At 44.0% G+C, this 21,509-nt stretch overlaps 1 protein-coding gene across 1 annotated transcript; it reads left to right on the top strand.

Moving 5' to 3' along the window:
• Positions 1–417: 417 nt before the first annotated feature.
• Positions 418–21,453, top strand: LOC144071178 (retinol dehydrogenase 7-like). The gene is made up of 5 exons (XM_077596092.1): positions 418–541; positions 16,529–16,843; positions 18,816–19,074; positions 19,147–19,310; positions 19,376–21,453. Exons 2-5 carry the CDS (start codon positions 16,531–16,533, stop codon positions 19,597–19,599), a joined length of 960 nt encoding a protein of 319 aa, XP_077452218.1. The 5' UTR covers positions 418–541; positions 16,529–16,530; the 3' UTR covers positions 19,600–21,453.
• Positions 21,454–21,509: the final 56 nt, after the last annotated feature.

The raw sequence follows: 21,509 nt of genomic DNA on the forward strand, positions 1-21,509 counted from the left end.
GCCTTTTCAAAAGGCGGCCCAGTGGACGTGTGGTTAGTGGCCTCACAGGGGGGTACCTGGGTTCAAATTCAGGTCAGTCCACCTGTGTGGAGTTTGCATGTTCTCCCCGGGCCTGCGTGGGTTTTCTCCGGGCACTCCGATTTCTTCCCACATTCCAAAGACATGCATGGTAGGCTGATTGGACACTCTAAACTGCCCCTAGGTATGAGTGTGAGCGTGAATGGTTGTCCGTTTCCTCGTGCCCTGCGATCTGCCTCTGGCCCGAAATCAGATGGGATAGGCTCCAGAAACCCCCACGACCCTAGTGAGGATAAAGTGGTTCAGAAAATGAGATGAGATGAGACCTTTTAAAAAAAGGCGTGACCAATTGCACTGGGACTATTTTAACAGTTAGGGGCGCCATTTTGCTTGCAAGAACGTAAATCAGATTTTTTTTAAAGGGGAAAAAGGCGTGCTGGAAAAGTAGTAGAAATCGGTTGCACATTAATAGAACAGAGAAGCCCATTGTTTCACAGTTCTCTGGTCGTCCTCTTGTCAACCGGTAAGATAACTTGCTTTTCTTTTTGCATTTCGGCCTTTTGCTATTTGGCTTTTGGTATGCATTGAAAATACTGTATGTAAATAAATTATGTTTGTTCAATGGATGGCCACTTAGGAATGAAAAAAATATTAAAGTCTACTCGTTTGTAATTAAGTATCTTTTTAAATTTGTATATCATAAATTGAGATTGTACAAACGATGCGTACTTATGAAGTGGTGTAATTTGAAACCCAAAATGACGGAAGGGGTGTGCAAAATGAGTGCCAAAGTGAGTCTGTTAATGTGAAGTCAACTTGGTGTGCACAGTTTTCAAAAATGGGGCTAAGGGTCATATTCTGCACCATGTTTGTCCCAATCCATTACAGTGTCATGTTGTCTACCAGTGCATTTTTTTAAAATCTTTTTAAAATAATTTATTTCCTTTCTGTAATTTGAAACCCAAAATGACGGAAGGGGTGTGCAAAATGAGTGCCAAAGTGAGTCTGTTAATGTGAAGTCAACTTGGTGTGCACAGTTTTCAAAAATGGGGCTAAGGGTCATATTCTGCACCATGTTTGTCCCAATCCATTACAGTGTCATGTTGTCTACCAGTGCATTTTTTTTAAATCTTTTTAAAATAATTTATTCATTCACTGCCATTGACGATGAAAGACCCTCAATCCAATTTGACCACCAGGTAAAATTTATCGGACGTCTCTCGTCGTCAACGGATCGAAAATATGAGTACTATTTCCAGCCAGTCGTCCCAGTTTAAATTAATTGGTCTATTATTGTCAATAGTAATCCATTAATATGTACTGCAATCTTAATCTGGGAACACGATATACTTTTTATGCACTAGTGTAACTCAGTGGCGGGCGGTGCATTTTCTGGTAGCGCCTTCAACGTATCAATCCAACCCTCAAAAACTATTTTATGGCTTTAAAACCTCCACTGCAGCTACAGCTGCGACACATAAAAAAATTATCAATAAATTAATGCACAAAAATGGGGTAAAATCCACTTCCTAGCAGCATTTCATGATTAAATACAAATACTGGAGCTTTTCAGACATTAAAACCAGGCCAGGGGGTGATTTTCCCGGGAAAAGACAGCGATGAACGTCAATGGCGTACGGGCAAACATTGCCCGAAAATGGGGTAAAATCCAGCCGAAAACAGCATTTATTGATTAAATACAAATACTGGAGCTTTTTAGACACCAGAACCGGGCCTGGAGTATCATTTCCCCGGTAAAAATACAGCGATGAACGTCGATACCTCCATACGTGAAATGACAAAAAATGCACTAAAATTAGGTAAAATCAATTTCCTAGCATCATTTATTGATTGAATACAAATACTGGAGCTTTTGAGACATTACAACCAGGCCAGGGGGGGTGATTTTTCCCGGGAAAAGACAGCGATGGACGTCAATGGTGAAACGCCAAAAATTAAACTGGGGTAAAATCCACTTCCTAGCAGCATTTTGTGATTAAATACAAACACTGGAGCTTAAATACAAACACTGGAGCTTTTCAGATATCAGAACTTGGCCCACAATTGAAATATTATTTAGGAATATACCCATATTTTACTCACCAAAAATCCTTTTTACACAATATCCATCCTCCTTTCTTTCTTTCTTTCTTCTTTCCTATCGCCATCGAAGCTAATTTATGAAAGTCGAGCCTGTCCTGTCATATTTCCGGCATAGTCCGTTTTGAAAATAGCTTTAAATCAACACAATATACTATTTGCTTGTGGAGCTAAGTTAGTGCGTTGAAAGTGCCCCACACACCATTTTCCCGGCTGTAACAGGCTTGCTAGCTTCGGAGTTGACCGCCTTTTCTTAAATAGCTTTGTGAGCAAACAGAACCCATTTGTTTTTGCTTCTGTCGGCCATTATGGGTGGAGTTTGCGATCTCGGCTGCCTCGGGTACTGCTTTGGCCCGCCTACTAGCCAATCATAGTTTGTGAAAGCAATGACATGTCCCAGCCAGCAAAATGCTAACGCCTATGAAAAATCATTGTGGGGTTGCCAACACGAAATCTGATTGGTTAAAAGCAACAGTCTAGTTTAATGCAGCAGAGCCCGCAAGAACTGATTGTGAAGGCTTTGAGGCAGATCTGATCTGGCAATAAATAATGGCTGAAATGTGATTGGTTAAATGCTTCAATATGAAAACACACATCTGGAAGCAGTGCAACCAGGGGGGAAAGCAATGAAAGGAGCCTAACAGACCATTTGGAATAATAAGTATTGATGGACAAAATATAATATGATTCAGATATTTCTTAGGCCAGCAGAGAAGGCCTTGAAGGCCCTGACGGCCCGCCACTGGTGTAACTCTTTAGTACCAATGTTTGAATGCGGTCAAGAGTGGGGAGTGATTGGCTGTTCGGCCTCACAGTTCTGATAGAGGGGTCAAATTCCTAGTTGGCTAAGATTGTCTCCAGTCCCTCCTTGCGACATTTGTGAAGATAAGCGTCACGGAAAATGGATGAATGAGCAATTTCTATTTTTCTTCATGCCGTGGGGGGGGGCACTGATTGGACACTCTAAATTGCCCCTAGGTATGAGCGAGAGAGTAAATGGTTGTCTATTCAGGGTGTCCCCCGTCTCCAGCCCAAAGTCACTTGGGATAGGCTCCATCATCCCCCGCGACCCTAGTGGGGATAAATCGGTTCAGAAAATGAATGGATGAATGAATTTGCCGTGAAAATGCATCTTTTCGAGTATGTAGGAAAAACTTTATATTTTTATCATAAAAATGAAGAGTTGAAATTTTATGCATTTAGTCATGTACTTTATGCCACATTTTGTATTTTCTTATTATCCACTTTTGTTCCATATTTTTACATGAAACATGTTTTTAAATGTATTTTCATTTTCTCATCTCATCTCATTTTCTGAACCGCTTCATCCTCATTAGGGTCGCAGGGGGTGCTGGAGCCAATCCCAGCTGTCTCCGGGCCAGAGGCGGGGGACACCCTGAATCGGTGGCCAGCCGATCGCAGGACACAAGGAGACTAAAGACAACCATGCACACTCACACCCATACCTAGGGGCAATTTAGCTTGTCCAATCAGCCTACCATGCATGTTTTTGGAATGTGGGAGGAAACCGGAGTACCCGGAGGAAACCCACAAGAGATGCAAAACACGCTTGACTGTGGACACTGACATCTGTGTTCCAGCAGCTTCTAATTCTTGGCAGATCTGCTATTTGGTGATTCTCAGTTGAATCTTCACCCTCCTGACCAATTTTCTCTCAGTAGCAGCTGATAGCTTGCGTTTTCTTCCTGATCGTGGCAGTGACAAACAATTGTTTGCACTGTTGCTCTTGGGACCTGCAGCTGCTTTGAAATGGCTCCAAGTGACTTTCCTGACTTGTTCAAGTCAATGATTCGCTTTTTCAGATCCATGCTGAGCTCCTTTGACTTTCCCATTGTAGCGTTTGTAACTGGAAACTGGAAACTCAAGAGAGCCATGACATTATGTTCTTCACAAGTGTATGTAAACTTTTGACCACAACTGTATACAAACTTATACCAAATGTGCTAATGAATTTAATCACGCCACGTCTTGTGATTATTAAATAAAGTCGGCTTCATTTTTTACTCGCGATATCAAAGCAGCAGTAGTACCGGGACTGCGGTCAAGCCAGCGGACGTACGTGTTCTCGTGGTAAAATGAACTGACGCTAAAAATAGCCTGCCTGCGTACTTCAAGCTACAGTAATACCTTGAGATACGAGTGCCCCAACATACGAGGAATTTGAGATACGAGTAAAATTGCGAGCAAATATTTACCTTGAGATATGAGACAAATTTTGAGATACAACCATTCCAGACAGCCAGGTGGCCAGGCCGCGGGAGTCTCTCTATGATTTCGAGCAAATATTTGCCTTAACATACGAGACAAATAAGCCAGGTGGCCGAGACGCAAGACACTGCTTATGATTTCAGCGCACTGTCTTTCTTGGCGCATCTCCCTCGTACAAAGATCTCTACCAACACTGGGTGGAGGGTTCCATTTTTTCCGTGTTTTCATTTGCGTTAGTCAGTGCAGAATTAAGGGAAACACAATGGATCCAAAGCAAGCTGGTGCAATGAAGGGTAGTGTGAAGTAAAGGCATATGATGACAATCAATATTATGCACAAAATAATTGAAAAACATGGTGTACGCGTGACTGAGCCTGCTCGCCAACACGTATGCAGAAGAAGTTTGCCTCGAAAGCCCCGGTATGCATTAACCTCTGCCATGGTTATTGCACAAGAAGGTTTAAATTTAGTGTAACGTAGAATTAAAACTTGTGTGTGCTCATAGGAATCTAAGTTCATTTAAGTTAAAGTTTATGTTACGTTACGAGCGCATCCGTCAAGTCTCTCTCTCTCTCTCTCTCTATCCGTAAACTCAGCGTTTTATTAAATGTCTCATTTTATTATTAAACATCATAACCACTAGTTATTTGTTACTTTGTTAGTAGATGGTGAATTACAACCAGTAAAAATGTTTTTCCATTGTAATATTCTGTTTTGGGTGTTTTTTCAGAGGGTGGGAACGAATTAAATTGTATTTAGTTCATTTCTATTGGAAACGATTTTTTGAGATACGAGTAAATTGACATACGAGCTCAGTTCCAGAACTTATTAAGCTCGTATCTCAAGGTATGACTGTATACAGTAAAGTCACTCAAAACATCTCAGAAGAATCAAGCCAGCTGCACCGCAACCCCACGAAATCACAGGGAGAAAATGCAAACTCCACACAGTGAGGACGAACCTGGGATTGAAACCTCGACCCCAGAACTGTGAGGCTGACACGCTATCCACTCGGCCGCTGGGCCGCCCAGTTAACCACAAATGATTTTAAGATCGGATTTCAGTTTTGTATGAATTTAAGTACAGTCATACCTCTACTTACGAATGCCTCTAGGTGCGAAAATTTCAAGTTAGGAAAGCTTTTATATGCAAATGAGTTCCTCGAGATCCGAAAAAGATACTAGTTACGAAATCCCCCCAAAAGTAAATGCATTCCTTATCCATTATTTTATTTTGAAAATATTTTCGCGGCTGCATTGAATGTCACTAGAACCTCGCTATACTCTACTGGGCTCTCATTGGCTGTCTCACAACAACCTTACATTTTTCTTTGACCCACTGTCTGCTTAAACTTATGCTTGGAAGAAGCTGTGGCCGAGTGCCTTGAACTGAACTGCAGCCTGCGGTGGGCGAAATTGTGTCGCGGGGACAGGCGATGGAGCGTGTGGTCAGTAATGAGGACGTTGATGAGTTGGTCGATGTGCACCCTGAACGAACTCTCAATGGATGGAGCATGAGTATATGCATCGCTCGGTAATACACGATGAATTCAACGAGAAGGCGGCTGAGGAGGAAGCAGCCCCCACTGCAATGGCACAAATAAGAAAAAAATGCGTGCGAAATGAACTTTCCGACTTCGTGGAAAAAACTTCCTGAAAAAGTGTTAACGAGTCGTGCGATCGTCCACTTTAACGACGTTTATCTTGTGCATTTTAGAAACATTAAAAGTCGTCATAGGCAATTGTTTTTAGATCGATTCTTCTCAAAATGTCTGTCAACAAGCACCACCGAAGGGGAACTTAAATCCAAACAGGTGAGAAAGAAGCAGTGGTGATAAATAAAATGTCTGAAACATTAGATGCCAAGTGTTAGGTTCACCAATAGATACGCTTTAAGATAAGGAAGACATCGGAGGCATATTCTGCTTTATCTTGCAAGAGAGAATCGACCCTGACTCGCCTTCGTCCCAGATCATTCTAAAGAATCGAATCCTCTCCTGCCAATTTAATTGCATTAGAGTCAAAACAATTAAGGTTATCTATTCAAAACAATTGCATAAGAGGTAAACCAAGCGAGCCTCTATTCAAAACAATTAAGGTCAAAAATCAACACAATTGCATAAGAGTTAAAACAAGCAAGCATACATTTTAAAACAATTGCGAGTATTTTCGAAGGTCGATTCAATATCGCCACCTGGTGCGGAAATCCAAGTCAAAACAATTAAGAATCCTTCCCGAATCTTCAGTGTGAGCTTGTGACTGTGTGAGAAGTCGAGATTACAAAACAATCCTCCCGGATCCGTGTGAGAGGTCGAGGTTTCAAAAAAATTTTGATAAGTCCAGACGGATAGAGACCTTTTCCTTTGTTTATCACGGTTGCAAGCAGATGTACTGAAAATTACTTTTATAATGTTACTAAGCTTCATTGCAAGCACATTATTATAATGATTGTATATTTCAAGCACATTTATAACAGTACCCAAAATAACTCCAACACCATGAAATCATAAACCCTAATGAGAAAGATTAAAAGTTCAATGTAACGTTGTTTTGAATTCCTAATTTTATGTTCATTAGATTGTGTTCATGTGCCCTCTGTCTCTTTTGCCTAATGATAGCTTCCTCTTGTTCCCCTGCGTTTCAACACCAATAGATTTTGTATGCTTGTTATTATGTTAAGACATTAATAAAGCATTATAATTTTCTCTCATTTTTGCATGTTTCTTACATCTTTCATACAAAATTGGGACACTTTGACCAATTTTAAAGGGTTTAGTTGGTAGTTGTGTGAGGACCGTGGAGCGAATTAGATAATTTACATATAAAGTACTGCTCTACTGACAAAATTTTCAAGTTACGAAAAAAGTTCTGGAACCAATTAATTTCGTAAGTAGAGGTACGACTGTATTTAGTTTGTATGTCCGTTCGACGAACTGTCCGTCGACCAAATGTCTTTCGACGAAACGTCCGGTCACGGTAATGCAGTATGCCAGGATGCTCTCCACAGTGGCTCTATAGAAGGTTACCAGAAGTTAAGTGTCCAAGTTGTTCCTCCTGAGTACCCTCGTTTCTGGGCCTTCTTCACCACTGCCGTGGTGTTGGTAGACCAGGAGAGCTTGTCCGTGATGTGGACCCCCAGGAATTTAAAGGACTGGACCCTGTCTACGCATACTCAATTTATGGGGAGTGGGTCCAGATCTCTGCTGCGTTTGCGAAAGTCCAGGATTATTTCTTTAGTTTTCATGGTGTTTAGAGTGAGCTTGTTCACCAAACACCACGAAGACAGTTTGTTGACCTCATCTCTGTAAGCAGACTCTCCCCCTGAGATGAATCCGACCACAGTGCTGTCATCGGCATGTTTGATGATGGAGTTAGAGTGGTGGGTCGGTGTACAGTCGTATGTGTACGGGGAATATAGAAGAGGACTCCGTACACAACCTTGAGGGGAGACAGTGCTCAGTGTAATGGAGGAAGAGAGGTGGGGACCAAGTCTAACAGTTTGTGGACGTTTGGTTAAGAAGTTCTTAATCCAGCAGCAGATGGAAGAGGATAGTTCAAGGTGGGAGAGTTTGACAGCCAGAATGTCCGGTATTACCGTGGTACCTCGACGTACGAGCACCCCTACATACGAGCATTTCGAGATACGAGAAAAATTTCGAGATGCGAGAAAGCCAGGTGGCCAAGACATGAGAGGCTGTTTATCATTGTAGCGCACTGTCTTTTGTGCCGCATCTCTTTCCTGTATAACAGGGGTCAAATGAGGGAGGGATTGTATCCCTGATGTGGCGGGTGACCAACTTTTCAAAGCTCTTCATGATGACAGGCGTAAGTAGAACAGGCCTGTAATCATTCAGGCTGTCAATGGTTGGCTTTTTAGGGATGGGGATAATGGTGGCAGATTTCAGGCAGGATGGGATGATGGATTGTTGCAGGGAACAATTGAAAATCTTTGTGAAAACCCCAGTCAGCTGGTCAGCACAGGCTTTGAGCACCTTCCCAGGTACTCCATCAGGGCCAGCAGCCTTCCTGAAGTTCACAGTCCACAGTACCTGTCTCACTTCATGTCCCTGAAGCTTCAGTGTACTACTGCGAGGTGGTGGATGTATTGAGACTGAATCCGATTTGTCAGTCTCAATGCGGGCAAAGAAACGGTTCAGTTCCTCCGCTAGTTAGGCATCTGTGTTAACAGACACCTTATTATTGTCATTGTAATTGGTGATGTGTCGTATTCCCTGCCACATCTTCTTTCGGTTATTTTCTGTGAAGTGCTCTTCAATTTTCCTTGTATATGATGCCTTGGCCTTTGTAATGCCTCTCTTCAGGTCTGCTCTGGCAGCGCTGTACCTGAAGGCGGTGTTACGGCATTTAATGAGTGCCTGTGTCTCACTGTTCATTCAGGGTTTTTGGTTAGGAAAAACCTGGATATGTTTATTAACAGTGACAGTGTCCGTAGAGTTTTTGATATAGGAAAGTACAGTGTCCGTGTAGTCCTGGAGGTTCTGGTGTTCAAAAAGTTCCCAAATGGTACGGGAAAAACAGTCCTGCAGCTGAGAAAGGGCGTCCTTAGTCCATGTTTTTATTATCTTTATTTGTGGCCTTGTTAACCACCGGTGTGGGGTGTATGAGGGGGTGAGGGACAGGCAGAGATGGTCGGATCCTGCAGGGTGAGGGAGGGGTGTGGCTCTATAAGCATGTTTGATGCTAGAATAAACATGGTCTAGAGCAGGGGTCTCGAACTCAATTTACCTGGGGGCCGCTAGAGGCCGAGTCTGGGTGAGACTGGGCCGCATCAGGATTTCCACAAGAAAAGCACTGATAAAACATTCCAACGTTATCAAATATCTTTATTTTTTAACAAAAAATAATGAATTAAATAAATTAACTTAAAGATGAATAAAAAATAAATCAATCAGTAATACAAAACCAAATAATACTAATGAGCATACAGTAGATATACACTGGCTGGCTAAGTAGAGAAAATGAATTATTTTTATTCCGTTTCAAATGTCTGTATTAACAGCTCTTTAACCTTTAACTTTCTGAACTTGAATGGAACATTGAACATGAAATATTCTGAACACGGCTTCTCTTGCCTACTCCTTGCTGCTAGAGACCTGGCAGCGCTTCTTCTCACATAGTCACATTTGGCTTGAGGGAGGAAGCAGTGGAGACCCTCAGTAGAGCTTGAAGATGCTCATCAGTAAGTCTGGACCTGTACTTGGACTTATTGAAGTTCAAGGTGGAGAAGAGCTTCTCACACAAGTATGTGCTCCCAAAAAGGCACATGGTCCGCTTGAACCTTCGGGAAAGTTCAGGGAAGCTGGGGGTCAACTCTCTCAAAAATTGCCCAAGCTTGTCTGCTTCTCCACTCACCTCCCTGAACTTGGCTTTGAGTGCAGAGTTGCACTGCAGGTCAATGAGCTCCATTTGAAGCTCAGGAGGGGCATCTTGCACATCAAAGGAGAAGGGGTCCGCAAAAATTTGAAATGTGGCTTTGTGTGTCTTGAAGTCTGCAAATCTGTGATCAAATTCCTCCTGTAGCTTCGAAATGGCCTCAACATACTTCTCACCACTGAATGGTGTGCCTGCATCCACGAGAGCCTTGCATGCTGGGAAATGGCAAAGGTTTGTCTGAGAGAGCTGGGCTTTCCATAACACAAGTTTAGTGCAGAATGCTCTCACGTTGTCATAGGCAGCACTGACAAGTTGCCCCTGGCCTTGTAGCTTCTTGTTCAGTACATTGAAGCGCTATTGTCGGTCTCTGAGACTAATGTTATGTTAATACATTTCATCAAAATCAGCCGGGAAAAGCTAGTGAGTTGGACTACTATTGCTGCCACGCCATCGCGAAGCTTTTTTGATTACTGAGCTTTAGATCACAACTTCAACAATCAGCTTTAGAGTTGATTGTGCGTGCATGAGCTTGGTAGCATTAGCTTGTTAGCAAAAGTTTTCCGCTCCTACGTAACGGACCTTTCAACTTCCAAATGCCCGCGACTACAAGATCTAAAATGAACAGACCTCCAAGTTCATCTGCTGCACCTACCTGCTCATGTAAGTGCAGTCCCTGGGAGGATCGCTTTTTAGATCTCCAGAAAAAGTATGACCAGCTGCAGCAAGCTATCTCAGAGATACACATCAGGCTGGATGAGATATCAAACGCGAGCTCTGTTTGTATAGCCACGACGCAGAGTCTGCCTGTTGCCCCCTGCACGGGTGCGGAACAGACAGCAAATTGCCATAGTCCAATAAAGAAAAGGAAGGCAAAAAAGACCAAACAGGCTCCGAAGCAATCTTCAGCCGCGGAGTTTAGCGCTGGCGAGGCGCCAGATCATGACGATGACTACGTGTCAGCCTGCCTAGACACCGCAGGTGGCAGTGATGTCATCGGTAGGCAAAGCTGTGAGCCTGAAACTCAAGCCCCTGCAAATTCAACTGCTTTCGTGAGATCCAGTAAAGAGGCAGTGTCGGAACGCGAGAGGAGTGTGATCATCTATGGTGTTCCCGAGTCGCCCGAACTCCCAGCTGTGGGCAGCGCGATGAAAGATCGCGAGTTGGCCATATATTGTATCAAGTCGGTCCTGGAGACACTGGCACCCGGGGCATCTCTCTCACTCGGAAGATCGGTGAGGCTTGGACGCGAGCCACCATCCTCTGCTGACGCGCGCCCCCGTCCATTAAAGATGACTCTTGGCACTCCATCTGAAGTCGAGACCTTCTTAACAAGCGCCAAGAAAATCCAATGGCCTGATCTCGAACTGGATTTTCGGAAGGAGTACTCTTTGAGGGAGAGGATTCGTTGGCGCAACCTTGTAGCAGAGCTGGCAGCGAGGCGGCAGAAGGGCGAAAGAGGTCTGTGCATCCGCAACGGCCAACTAGCCCTGACAAGCTACATCCACCCGCCACTGAAGGTGACCACAGAGACTCAAAACAACTGGGTGACGGTGAGGGAACAAGGGATGGCGGTGGTCCACCCCTAGTCATCATCTACACCAACGCGTGCAGTTTGATCGCCAAGTTCAGTGACCTCTTCAGTATTGTATCAGGACTCAAGCCTGATTTGATCGTCATTACTGAAACTTGGCTAAGCTCTGAAGTGCACGACGCTGAGATAAACCTGATGGGCTACATCCCCTTCCGGTGCGACAGGCGAGACAGACGTGGTGGTGGAGTTATCATCTATGCTAAGGGCGAGCTAAAGCCCTCCCTTTGTCCTCTCCCTCCCGCTGCTCAACAGACCGACTTCTTTGAGGTTGTGCGATGCAATGTAACTGTGGGCGGAGTCTGTCTGCCTATCTTGGGAGTCTACCGATCTCCGCAAGCTACCGCCGAAGACGACAACCACGTAATCAGTGCAATTCGCTCGGTCTCATCACACCAGGACTGCCTTATTGTTGGCGACTTCAACGCACCATCAATAGACTGGAGCGATGTCGTCTGCTCATCAGCCGACCGGTTCGACCAGGCACTCCTCGACACAGTTGATAACTGCTTTTTAACACAGCATGTTGCAGCTCCGACACGCTTCCGCAGTAACCAACGCCCGTCTCTTCTGGACCTGGTACTCACGTGCTACCCGTCGTCGGTATCGTCTCTCATCATCCTCCCGCCGCTCTCCATGTCTGACCATGCGGTGCTCAAGTTCAACTGGCACGCAACAATTCCGGCCTTACAGAGCGTGATGCTTCCGAAGAGAAGGTTTGCTACCCTGAATCATCACGCACTGGAGGAGGCTTCCGAGGCTGTGGACTGGGCTTCCTTCATGGAGATCACTTCAGTCGGCGAGCTGTGGGCATTGTTCAAACAATCCATACTCCAGGTGACTGAGCGCTCAGTACCATTGTCGATGCCACGGCACCAGAAGCACAAACCCTGGGCGACGCAAAAGGTGAAGCGGGAACGGACTCTCAGAGACGTTGCTTGGCGCGAATTCCAGGAACGAGGCACGGCAGCTGCATATGAGGTCTATAAGCAGCAACGAAATAGGGCAGTGTTCACTGAAAGGCAAGAGCGGAGCAAGTATGAGCTGAGGTTGGCGCAGTCATCTCGTGCAAACCCCAAGCGCTTCTTCGCCCATGTTCAAGCCAACAAACGTCTGCACAATCAAGTGGTTAAACTCAGGGATGCTGATGGAGTCGGTGTCACGGATGCAGAGGGGCAAAGCTCTCTTTTTGCTAGGGTGTTCGCAGGCATTTACAAAGCCGATGATGGGCGACCAGCACCCCCATTTGCTCGGGATGTTCCCCCAATGCCTGCAGTTGCCATTACACCTCCTGAGGTCTACCGAGCCTTGATGTGTCTGGACGCCACTAAAAGCCATGGTCCGGATGGTATTCACCCGAGGGTCCTCCAGGCACTCGCTCCGACCATAGCACTTCCCCTCGCATATCTCTTCACACTGTCCTTGCAATCAGGTGAAGTCCCCGAAGACTGGAGACGGGCCGTCATCTGCCCTATCTACAAGAAAGGAGACCGAGAGGACCCGTTGAATTACCGACCGGTCTCCCTCACTTCAGTAATCTGCAAAATGTTGGAATCAATTATCAAAACGTCCATGATGGCCCATCTCCAGATCACAGCGGCGATCTCCGATAGTCAGCATGGATTCGTGTCCAACAGATCCTGCCTCACCAACTTGCTGATGATGGAGGAATGGGTCACTCAATTAATGGACGATCGACAAATTGCCGACCTGGTCTTCCTGGACTTCGCCAAGGCGTTTGACTCGGTCAACCATCGCTTGCTACTCCGCAAGTTGGAAGCGTATGCGATTCACCCAGCGGTCGTGAGGTGGATTGATGCGTTTTTGGCTGGCCGCACCTTTCAAGTACAAGTCAATGGCATACTTTCAGAGACTCACAACGCCCCCAGCGGTGTCCCCCAAGGCTCCGTTCTTGGACCACTGCTGTTCGTGGTGTTTGTAAACGACCTGCCAGAGCACATCTCCCAGCGGGTTCTCCTCTTCGCCGATGATGTGAAGCTCGTTGCTCCCCGGAGCGACTATGAGGACCTGCGTAGGTGCCTTCATCATGTGTGGAGTTGGTCGAACCTGTGGGACCTGCGGCTCAATATCACGAAATGCAGTCATCTGGCTATTGGGGCTCCTCCTGATTCACCTCTTGACTTTGAACCGGGACGCCTGGAACTGGAACGAACTCAACGGTGCAAAGATCTGGGCATCATTGTCGACGACACGTTCAAACCAACGGCCCAATGCATCCAAGCAGCCAACAAAGCTCGCGGAGTTCTGTTCCTAATGTTCCGGTCCTTTGCCGTCATCACAGCAGACATCTTCCTTCCGTTGTATGTTTCCCTGGTGAGGCCCATTCTCGAGTATGGGATCCAAGCCGCATCACCGTACCTCGCCAAGGACATCCAGCATCTGGAGCGGGTCCAGAGGCTTGCAACGAGGATGGTCCGCGGCCTCAGGCTATTGTCCTACGAGGAAAGATGCCAGCGACTCAACCTGCCGACCCTTGAGGCTAGGCGTCTGCGAGGGGACCTAATACTGGCCTACAACATCCTCCACGGCATCTACAGCGTGCCCCGCGACCTCTTCTTCACGCCCGCACCTGATCGTGGTCTGAGGGGTCATCCGTGGAAGCTGTACCCTCGCGGGTTCCGGTTGAATCGGCGGAAGGCGGCTTTTTCAGTGCGCATCGCCGGTCCTTGGAACCGGCTTCCGCAGGGTGTGGTCGAGAAGCCGACGGTCGCCCAGTTCAAGCGGGCTCTGGATGACTTTTTGGCCGTGAACCAGTGACTACACCGCGTTTGTTGCACATTTCTTGTGTCTTGTTACATGGCCCTTAGCCTAGTGCTTTTTTTTGCCAAATAAATTGAATTGAAAAAAAAAAATTAAGCCCATGTGTGATATCAACAAGAAAAGCCAAGTCCATGAGCCATTTGGGATCACTTAGCACAGGATCAATCAACTCACAAACGGCGTAGCTAGCTTTGACTGCTGCATTACTGTCTTTGGTAGCCTTCTTGAAGAGATCCTGTTGCCTCAGAAGACGTGTTTTAAGACTGGCAACCTGGTTGGCTCTCTCATCTCCCTGGTATTTTTCGTACTCCTCAGCATGTCTCGTAGTACAATTACGTGTCAAATTGTATTCCTTGTGCACCACAACTTTTTCAGTGTAAATGAGACACGTCGGGGTGCCCCTGTGTTCAACAAAGAAATATTGCACTCCCCACTTTTCTTGAAACTGTCTGTGCTCATCACCGACCTTTCTCTTCACGGCAGGCTTTGAAAGAGACATCTCTGGGGCTCTGTAATATGTTTTTCCACTTGGAATGAGTCTCGGGTTGATCTTTCACATTCAGTTGCGCGGGTTTGTGGCGCATGTGCACTTTCGCTCTCCGTTTCAATCGCGGAGATGGCTACAGACACTGACACAGGCTGGATCACAGATCATAGCGCCTCATTCAGTTCTATGCTGAGAGCAGCGGAGGAGTGTGCGCGCCGAGCGGAGTGATCGGCCTCACGGCTTCTCCTCCGCCCAGCTGATTGGAGGAATGAATGAGTGAGTGAGCAAGGCACTGGACAGCCCGGCCGATGTCCCGCCCTCCATAGCCGTATACCTCACCGTGATTGGTTCATTCAGCTCCGAACCAAAGTTCCCTCTAATTTTTTGTTGGTCTGAGAAGAAAGACTACCTCCCTGAGCGCACTGAGTACCAGTGTGAGCGACATCATCGGTACTCGGATGATTCGCCTAAAGACGTTTCGCCGACGGACGTTTGACAGACGGGCAGGTCGCCGAATGGACGTTCCACCGAACGTTCATTCGGCCGAACGGAGGTTTCGCCGTAACGGGATTCGAACGCTCGCCCTGCCGGATCGTGTGTGTACAAGTTTTTCAACCTCGGCCCGCGGGCCATATACGGCCCGTTAGGATTTTTAATCCGGCCCGCCGCCGGTGTTGTCCAAATTATAGTAAAAATCAATGTTCGTCTACCATCAATGGCAGTCCGGGAATAAGCACTCTTGGGCAGGCAGATGTAGCAGAACCGAGCCGTAAAATGACAGCAATCGGGTCAAATCCATCCTAAAACAGCATTTAATGATTAAATACAAATACTGGATGATATCGCGATGGAGGCAAAAAAATGTCTATAGACGTCCATTCGCCAAACGGCTCAAAATGCTCTCAAATTCGGTCAAATCCAGCTGAAGACAGCGTTTAATGATTAAATACAAATACTAGTATTTGTATTTAATCATTAAACTAACAAATACTAGTACGACCTGTCCGTCTGTCAAACGTCCGTCGGCGAAACGTCTTTAGGCGAATCATCCGGTCACGACATCATCATTGCTCGCTATCGGCACACCAGTATCACACCTGCCACAAGCAGGTGCATGTCAATGTTCCCTCTAATTTTTCATGTAAAACATGCTGTAAAACAAGAAAAACATGAGTGGACAGAGCTACTGCCACTGGCTGCCACTTAAACTGCGCCATCATGGGGAAAGGGGTAAGTAAAAAAAAAAAAAAAAAAAAAAAAAAAAAAAAATCGATCTTTCATATTAAGACGGGGGCCGCAAATTATCGTCCCGAGGGCCGCAAGTTTGAGACCCCTGGTCTAGAGTTTTATATCCTCTGGTGTGACACTTCACGTACTGGATAAACTTAGGCAGAACATACTTTAAACATGCTTTGTTGAAGTCACCGGCGACAATAAGGACTCCATCGGGGTGGTCAAGCTGCTGTTTGTTTACAGTTGCTGGCAGGAGGCTAAGTGCCGTGCTAACGTTTAGCATCCAGTGGGATGTAAACAGCCATTACAATGACTATCGTTAGCTCCCTAGGTAGATAGAAGGGCCTGCACCGAACTGAGACATTCGTAAGTAGAGGTACCACTGTATTTAATAAAAAAGAAATTGTATATTTTTTCAAAAGAAAATGTTGTGTCGGGACAGTATCAGTACCACTATATAGTGTAAAAGTGTTGGAATCGGTATCAGGACTTGTAAAAAAATAAATGTATTGTTGCAGCACTGGCTTCCAAATCAATCGATATATCTACTTTAGATAGAAATTCTTTGGATCAGTCGCATGCCAAATATTCCCAGCCTATTTTTTTTTGTCTACCCAAAACCCAAAAGCTGTATAGCTAACATTTTAGTTTTGTTTATAGTATGTTGGAGAACTACTGGTTAATTCTGTCTTCCTGCAGATATGCATTTATACCTGCTGGGATTCGTAGCGATCTACTATTTGTACCGCTGGTTCAGGGAGATTCCCAGGGTCTCTGACAAAGGGAGCAAATATGTGTACATCACCGGCTGTGACACAGGCTTCGGAAACCTCCTGGCTTGTCACCTGGACAAGATTGGCTTTCGAGTAATTGCCTCTTGCTACACTGAGAAGGGTGAAGAAAAGTTGAAGAAGTCATGCTCCGGAAACTTGACCACGACACATTTGGATGTTCGATCTATGGAAAGTGTTGCTAAAGTTGCAGACATGATTAAGAACAAAGTCGGGCAGCATGGTGAGTATGCGAGAGGGGGGCGGGAGTTCATTAGTTAAATTAAGTTACCTTAATTACTCGAATATAACGCGCACTCGAAAATAACACGCAGGTAATTTTGGGCCAAAAAAATCTGGAAAAACGCAGTACTCGAATATAGTGCGCACCTAAAATTTCCCGCTGACGAAAATCAGAAATCTTACCTTTTTTTCTTCGTTTCACGATTGTTTTGTTCAAAACCGGATAGAGAAATCTTCAGGTACGAGCGTGTCGAGTGTCGTGCAGTTGGTGTAGTTATGCGTTTGAATTTTAGGGCAATAGATGATACACAGAGTGGACAAACATATCATGTAGACATGTTATGTTGCAATACCTTTTAGACTTCCTTGAACATTGACTACATTTCAATTGACAATACCATGTTTTAATTCAAATATCTATTGTCATTCTCAAACAAGAAAAGGAACATACAAATTGAATAAATAAATGATTTGAAGATATGCACAATGGAAAAGACTATCACATGTAACAAGGGAATGTACTGCCCCCCGCTGGACATATTTCTAAATACAAGTACGTACTACACTACAATGTAGTATTCTACTTTCCAGCTTATTAATGCAGGATTGTGATGTTTGTGAGGCTTGACGATCTTTAATATGCCTGTATTTTGAATTCAAAGTTGGAAATTGCACAATGTCCGTGCGTCAAAGTGAGTTTGACAATGCTTTTTTCGATCGAAAATTTGTAATTTATTTTAGTTATTGATTATAACACGCACCCCCAACTATTGGAATTAATTATATAGCAAAAATATGCGTGTTATATTCGAGTAATTACGGTATTAATAAATATATTGAGTTAAATACCTTTCTTGTAATTATACAAGTACACAAGTAATCATAAAAAGATTTATATATATAATAAAATGAAGTGAGGTAAAAAAAAAAGTGAATAAAGTGGTTAACAGCACATGATGTACCAATGGTGTTTTAGGGCAAGTATCAAAGTGCAAGATAAAAATTTGCACTGCTAAGACTGAGGTAAAAGTCTGAGAACATTACAGTAATCCCTCGAATTTTGCAGATAATATAGACAGGACATGGCCAAAATAATTGAAAAAACGCAAATTTGGATCACCCCTATTATTACTATCATACTATGTTTTTGCACATGTAAAAAAATACAAGTACAAAAGAACAAGTATCAAGAAGTGTATTTATTAAATATTACAACCATAAGCATATAAAAAGACTGTAATGTAAAAACAATATCGCGGTTAATGTAGACCAGACATGGCCACGATAAACGAAAAACTGCGAAGTAGGATCATCCCCATTATTACGACCACACAGTGCCGGTCCGTGAATTTCCTAGTGACGCTTTCAGCTGTCGGAATCAATCCAACCCTCAAAAACTATTTTATGGCTATAAAACCTCCACTGCAGCTACAGCTGCGACACATAAAAATCATCTTTACAACGGCTTTTTCTTGAGTCTGTATCTGTTTTTGCTACCGCAACCAAGATGGCGCCGTTCAAGTGACAGCCGGTGGCGGTAGCTCTGTCCACTCTTGCTCGTTTTGTGTTTTTGCTGCTTTTCTGTCTTAATGTTTTGATTTGGTGATTCTTAATGATCCCATTTACTTTGCTTTGCTTTGTACTTTGTGCTTTTGCTTTGTGTTTCTGCGGCCTTTGCGACTGTACTGTCTAACTTGTAACTATGTGTAACTATGCCTTTCCTGTATCTGTATTCTCACCCTCTTGCTACTGTCACAATGAAATTTCCTGAATACGGGATGAATAAAGTTATCCAATCTAATCCAATCTTAAGGCAAATATTTGCTCTGAATTTTACTCGTATCTCAAATTGCTCGTATGTCAAGTTATTACTGTGGATCATTTCAATATATTGTCACACCCCTATTTTAAACGTATACTTTCAAACCGAAGCCTATATTCTATGTACGCACTTACTGTTGTGGTCTTTCCAGGCCTGTGGGCCGTAGTGAACAACGCAGGAGTGGCTGTTCCCACAGCCCCATGTGATTGGCTAACCATCGATGACTACAAGTCTATGCTGGACGTGAACCTAAATGGCGTGATTGCTGTGACTCTGAGCGTCCTACCGCTCATCAAGAAGGCCAGGGGTAGAGTGGTGAATGTGGCCAGCGTGTTTGGGAGAATTAGTCCCACCGGCGGTCCGTACACTGTGTCCAAATATGGTGTGGAGGCATTCAACGATAGCCTCAGGTGAAACTCAATGGTTAATGTTTTTGTATAATTTGAAACAAGCATTGATTACGTCCAGTTTTCTCCTCTTAGGCTAAATATGGCACCCTTTGGTATCAAAGTCTTGTGCATTGAGCCAGGGTTCTTCAAAACAAATGTGACTGATGCTGCAATTCTGAGTAAAAATGTAAAGTTTCTGTGGGACAAGATGCCTCAGGATGTCAGAGAGGACTATGGACAGGAGTACCTTAAGAAATGTGAGTTTTGTGTTTGAGTATTTATCTATAATGTTGCTTTACTCATCTTCCTCCACCTTTTATAGCCCTAGCGATCCTAACAGACAAAGTCGCAAAGATATCAGATGGAGATCTGATGAAAGTCGTCAGTTGCATGGAACACGCAGTTGCGGCCATTCACCCTCGAACTCGCTACTCTCCAGGATGGGATGCCAAGCTTTTCTGGTTGCCCCTGTCCTACATGCCAACCTGCATCTCCAACTACATTCTGACAAAGCAAGCCATTCCAATTGCAAAGTCATTGGAATAATTAATACATATCTTTAACCATTTCAACTGTTCTGATTTGCAATCAATCAACACTAGTTTTTGTTTTGGCTATAAAAGTCAACTCTCTCGAATGATTACACTGTGTCATATTAAAAACCTTATCTGATGTTAGCATTTTGTTCAGGCCAATGTCCATATACAGTGGTACCTCGAGATACGAGCTTAATTCGTTCCGGGACTGAGCTCGTATGTCGATTTACTCGTAACTCAAATGAACGTTTCCCATAGAAATGAACTAAAAACAAATTAATTTGTTCCAACCCTTTGAAAAAACACCCAAAACAGGACATTTGATTGGCAAAACATTTTTGTTTGTTGTTGTTAGGTTCATCCAATTGTACGTTTATCCTTAGGTTTTTCCAATTGAGCTTTCAATAAAAAAGGCATCTGTAGTCACATCACATTTAATTCTTGCAAGAAGAGAATACATCCGGCAGCTCGCCCCACAAGATTATTCTAACGAGTGGCATTATGTCCTGCCCATTTAAGGCCTCAAATCAAAACAATTACAAGGTTATCGACTCGATCCAATTGCGTAAGCAAGAAACAAAACAATTCCATAATCAAGCAAACCTAGCGTCAAACTAGCGTCACAAATTAAAACAATATGCTTGATAGCCATTCGCTGAACCAACAACAATTTAAGCGTCCTTCACAGATCTTCATTGCGAACCTGCATCTGGGGAAAGGGTTGAGGCGTATCTTCCAGTAATCAGTCCTCGGAGCAAGGACTCAGTGTATTGTTTTATGTCTTTGCGAACTCGTATCTCTCGCTGGACCCAGCTGTCCTGGAGAGCGACCTTGGCGTAAGCGTTTGTCTTCGTTGAAAGCGATCAACACATATGTATATATTGTTTAATATAGTTACACATTTAGGATGAGCATTACTATTCCTAATAAGCAAATATATTGATTAATATAGTAAGCATGTATATTATAAGGCTTTATATTCATTGCAAACACATTTATAATAATGATTACTCCAACATTCCCCCCTATATTATAAATTTGCACATGATCCCCTTAATAAAACTTCCTTTCAGCTTTATTCCATTAATTCCAAATGAACATATAGTAACATCCCAGAATGAACCCAACAGTTGTAATCCGCTATCTATTAACAAAGAAGAAAATAACTAGTGGTTTAATAGTACTAAAATTAGATGGATTTCGCGGAGGGGAGAGAGAGAGGGACAGGGGGGGACTTTTTGCACGGCAACGCGCTCGTAACATAAACAAATTTAAATGAACTTGGATTACGATGCAGACACTAAAAAATAAATTTAATCTAACCTTACACTAAATTTAATTCTAAATGAGTTTAACATTTTTATACCTTTCTTGAGTTGGCTCTATTTGCTCCGCCTCTACCCTGACTTTCAGATGCAATCTATCGAAGGTTGTTTGCTTTTGTATTCCCTTCAAAATATTCCGAAAATGATGCATACAAATGTCCTCACAATAGGATAACGCACGACCACTTGCCAACGAGAAGTAGTATATACACCATTCACACTGACTAACGGGGGGAAAAAACTGAAAAACTGCAACACTCCGCCCAGTGCGACGTTACACGAGGTAGTTGCGACCAGAGAGACATTACACGAGTGAGTTGCGACCAGAAAGACAGCGCCCATGGTGTTCTTGTGAGCAGCCTCTCGCGTCTGCTGTATGCTCGTATATCAAAATTTGTCTTGTATGTCAAGATAAATATTTGCCCGAAATTTTACTCGTATCTCAAATTGCTCGTATGTCGAGGTACCACTGTACTATGCCTGTGGAATGCTGTTAAAAGACAATTGATTTTGGGTTCAATAAAACATTCTTACAGGTAGGGATGCAGCATCATCGTATTTGCTTACAGATTTTGCACTAATACCTCTAAAGTCA

The sequence above is a fragment of the Stigmatopora argus genome, chromosome 1 (assembly GCF_051989625.1).
Source record: "Stigmatopora argus isolate UIUO_Sarg chromosome 1, RoL_Sarg_1.0, whole genome shotgun sequence".
In the NCBI taxonomy this organism is placed as follows: Eukaryota; Metazoa; Chordata; class Actinopteri; order Syngnathiformes; family Syngnathidae; genus Stigmatopora; species Stigmatopora argus.

Excerpts from the sequence above, each read along its gene's own strand:
- LOC144071178 (XM_077596092.1), top strand. The coding sequence starts at position 16,531 with ATGCATTTATACCTGCTGGGATTCGTAGCGATCTACTATTTGTACCGC. Across the intron at positions 16,844-18,815 it reads GAACAAAGTCGGGCAGCATG|GCCTGTGGGCCGTAGTGAAC; the intron begins GTGAGTATGCGA and ends TGGTCTTTCCAG. Across the intron at positions 19,311-19,375 it reads ACAGGAGTACCTTAAGAAAT|CCCTAGCGATCCTAACAGAC; the intron begins GTGAGTTTTGTG and ends CACCTTTTATAG.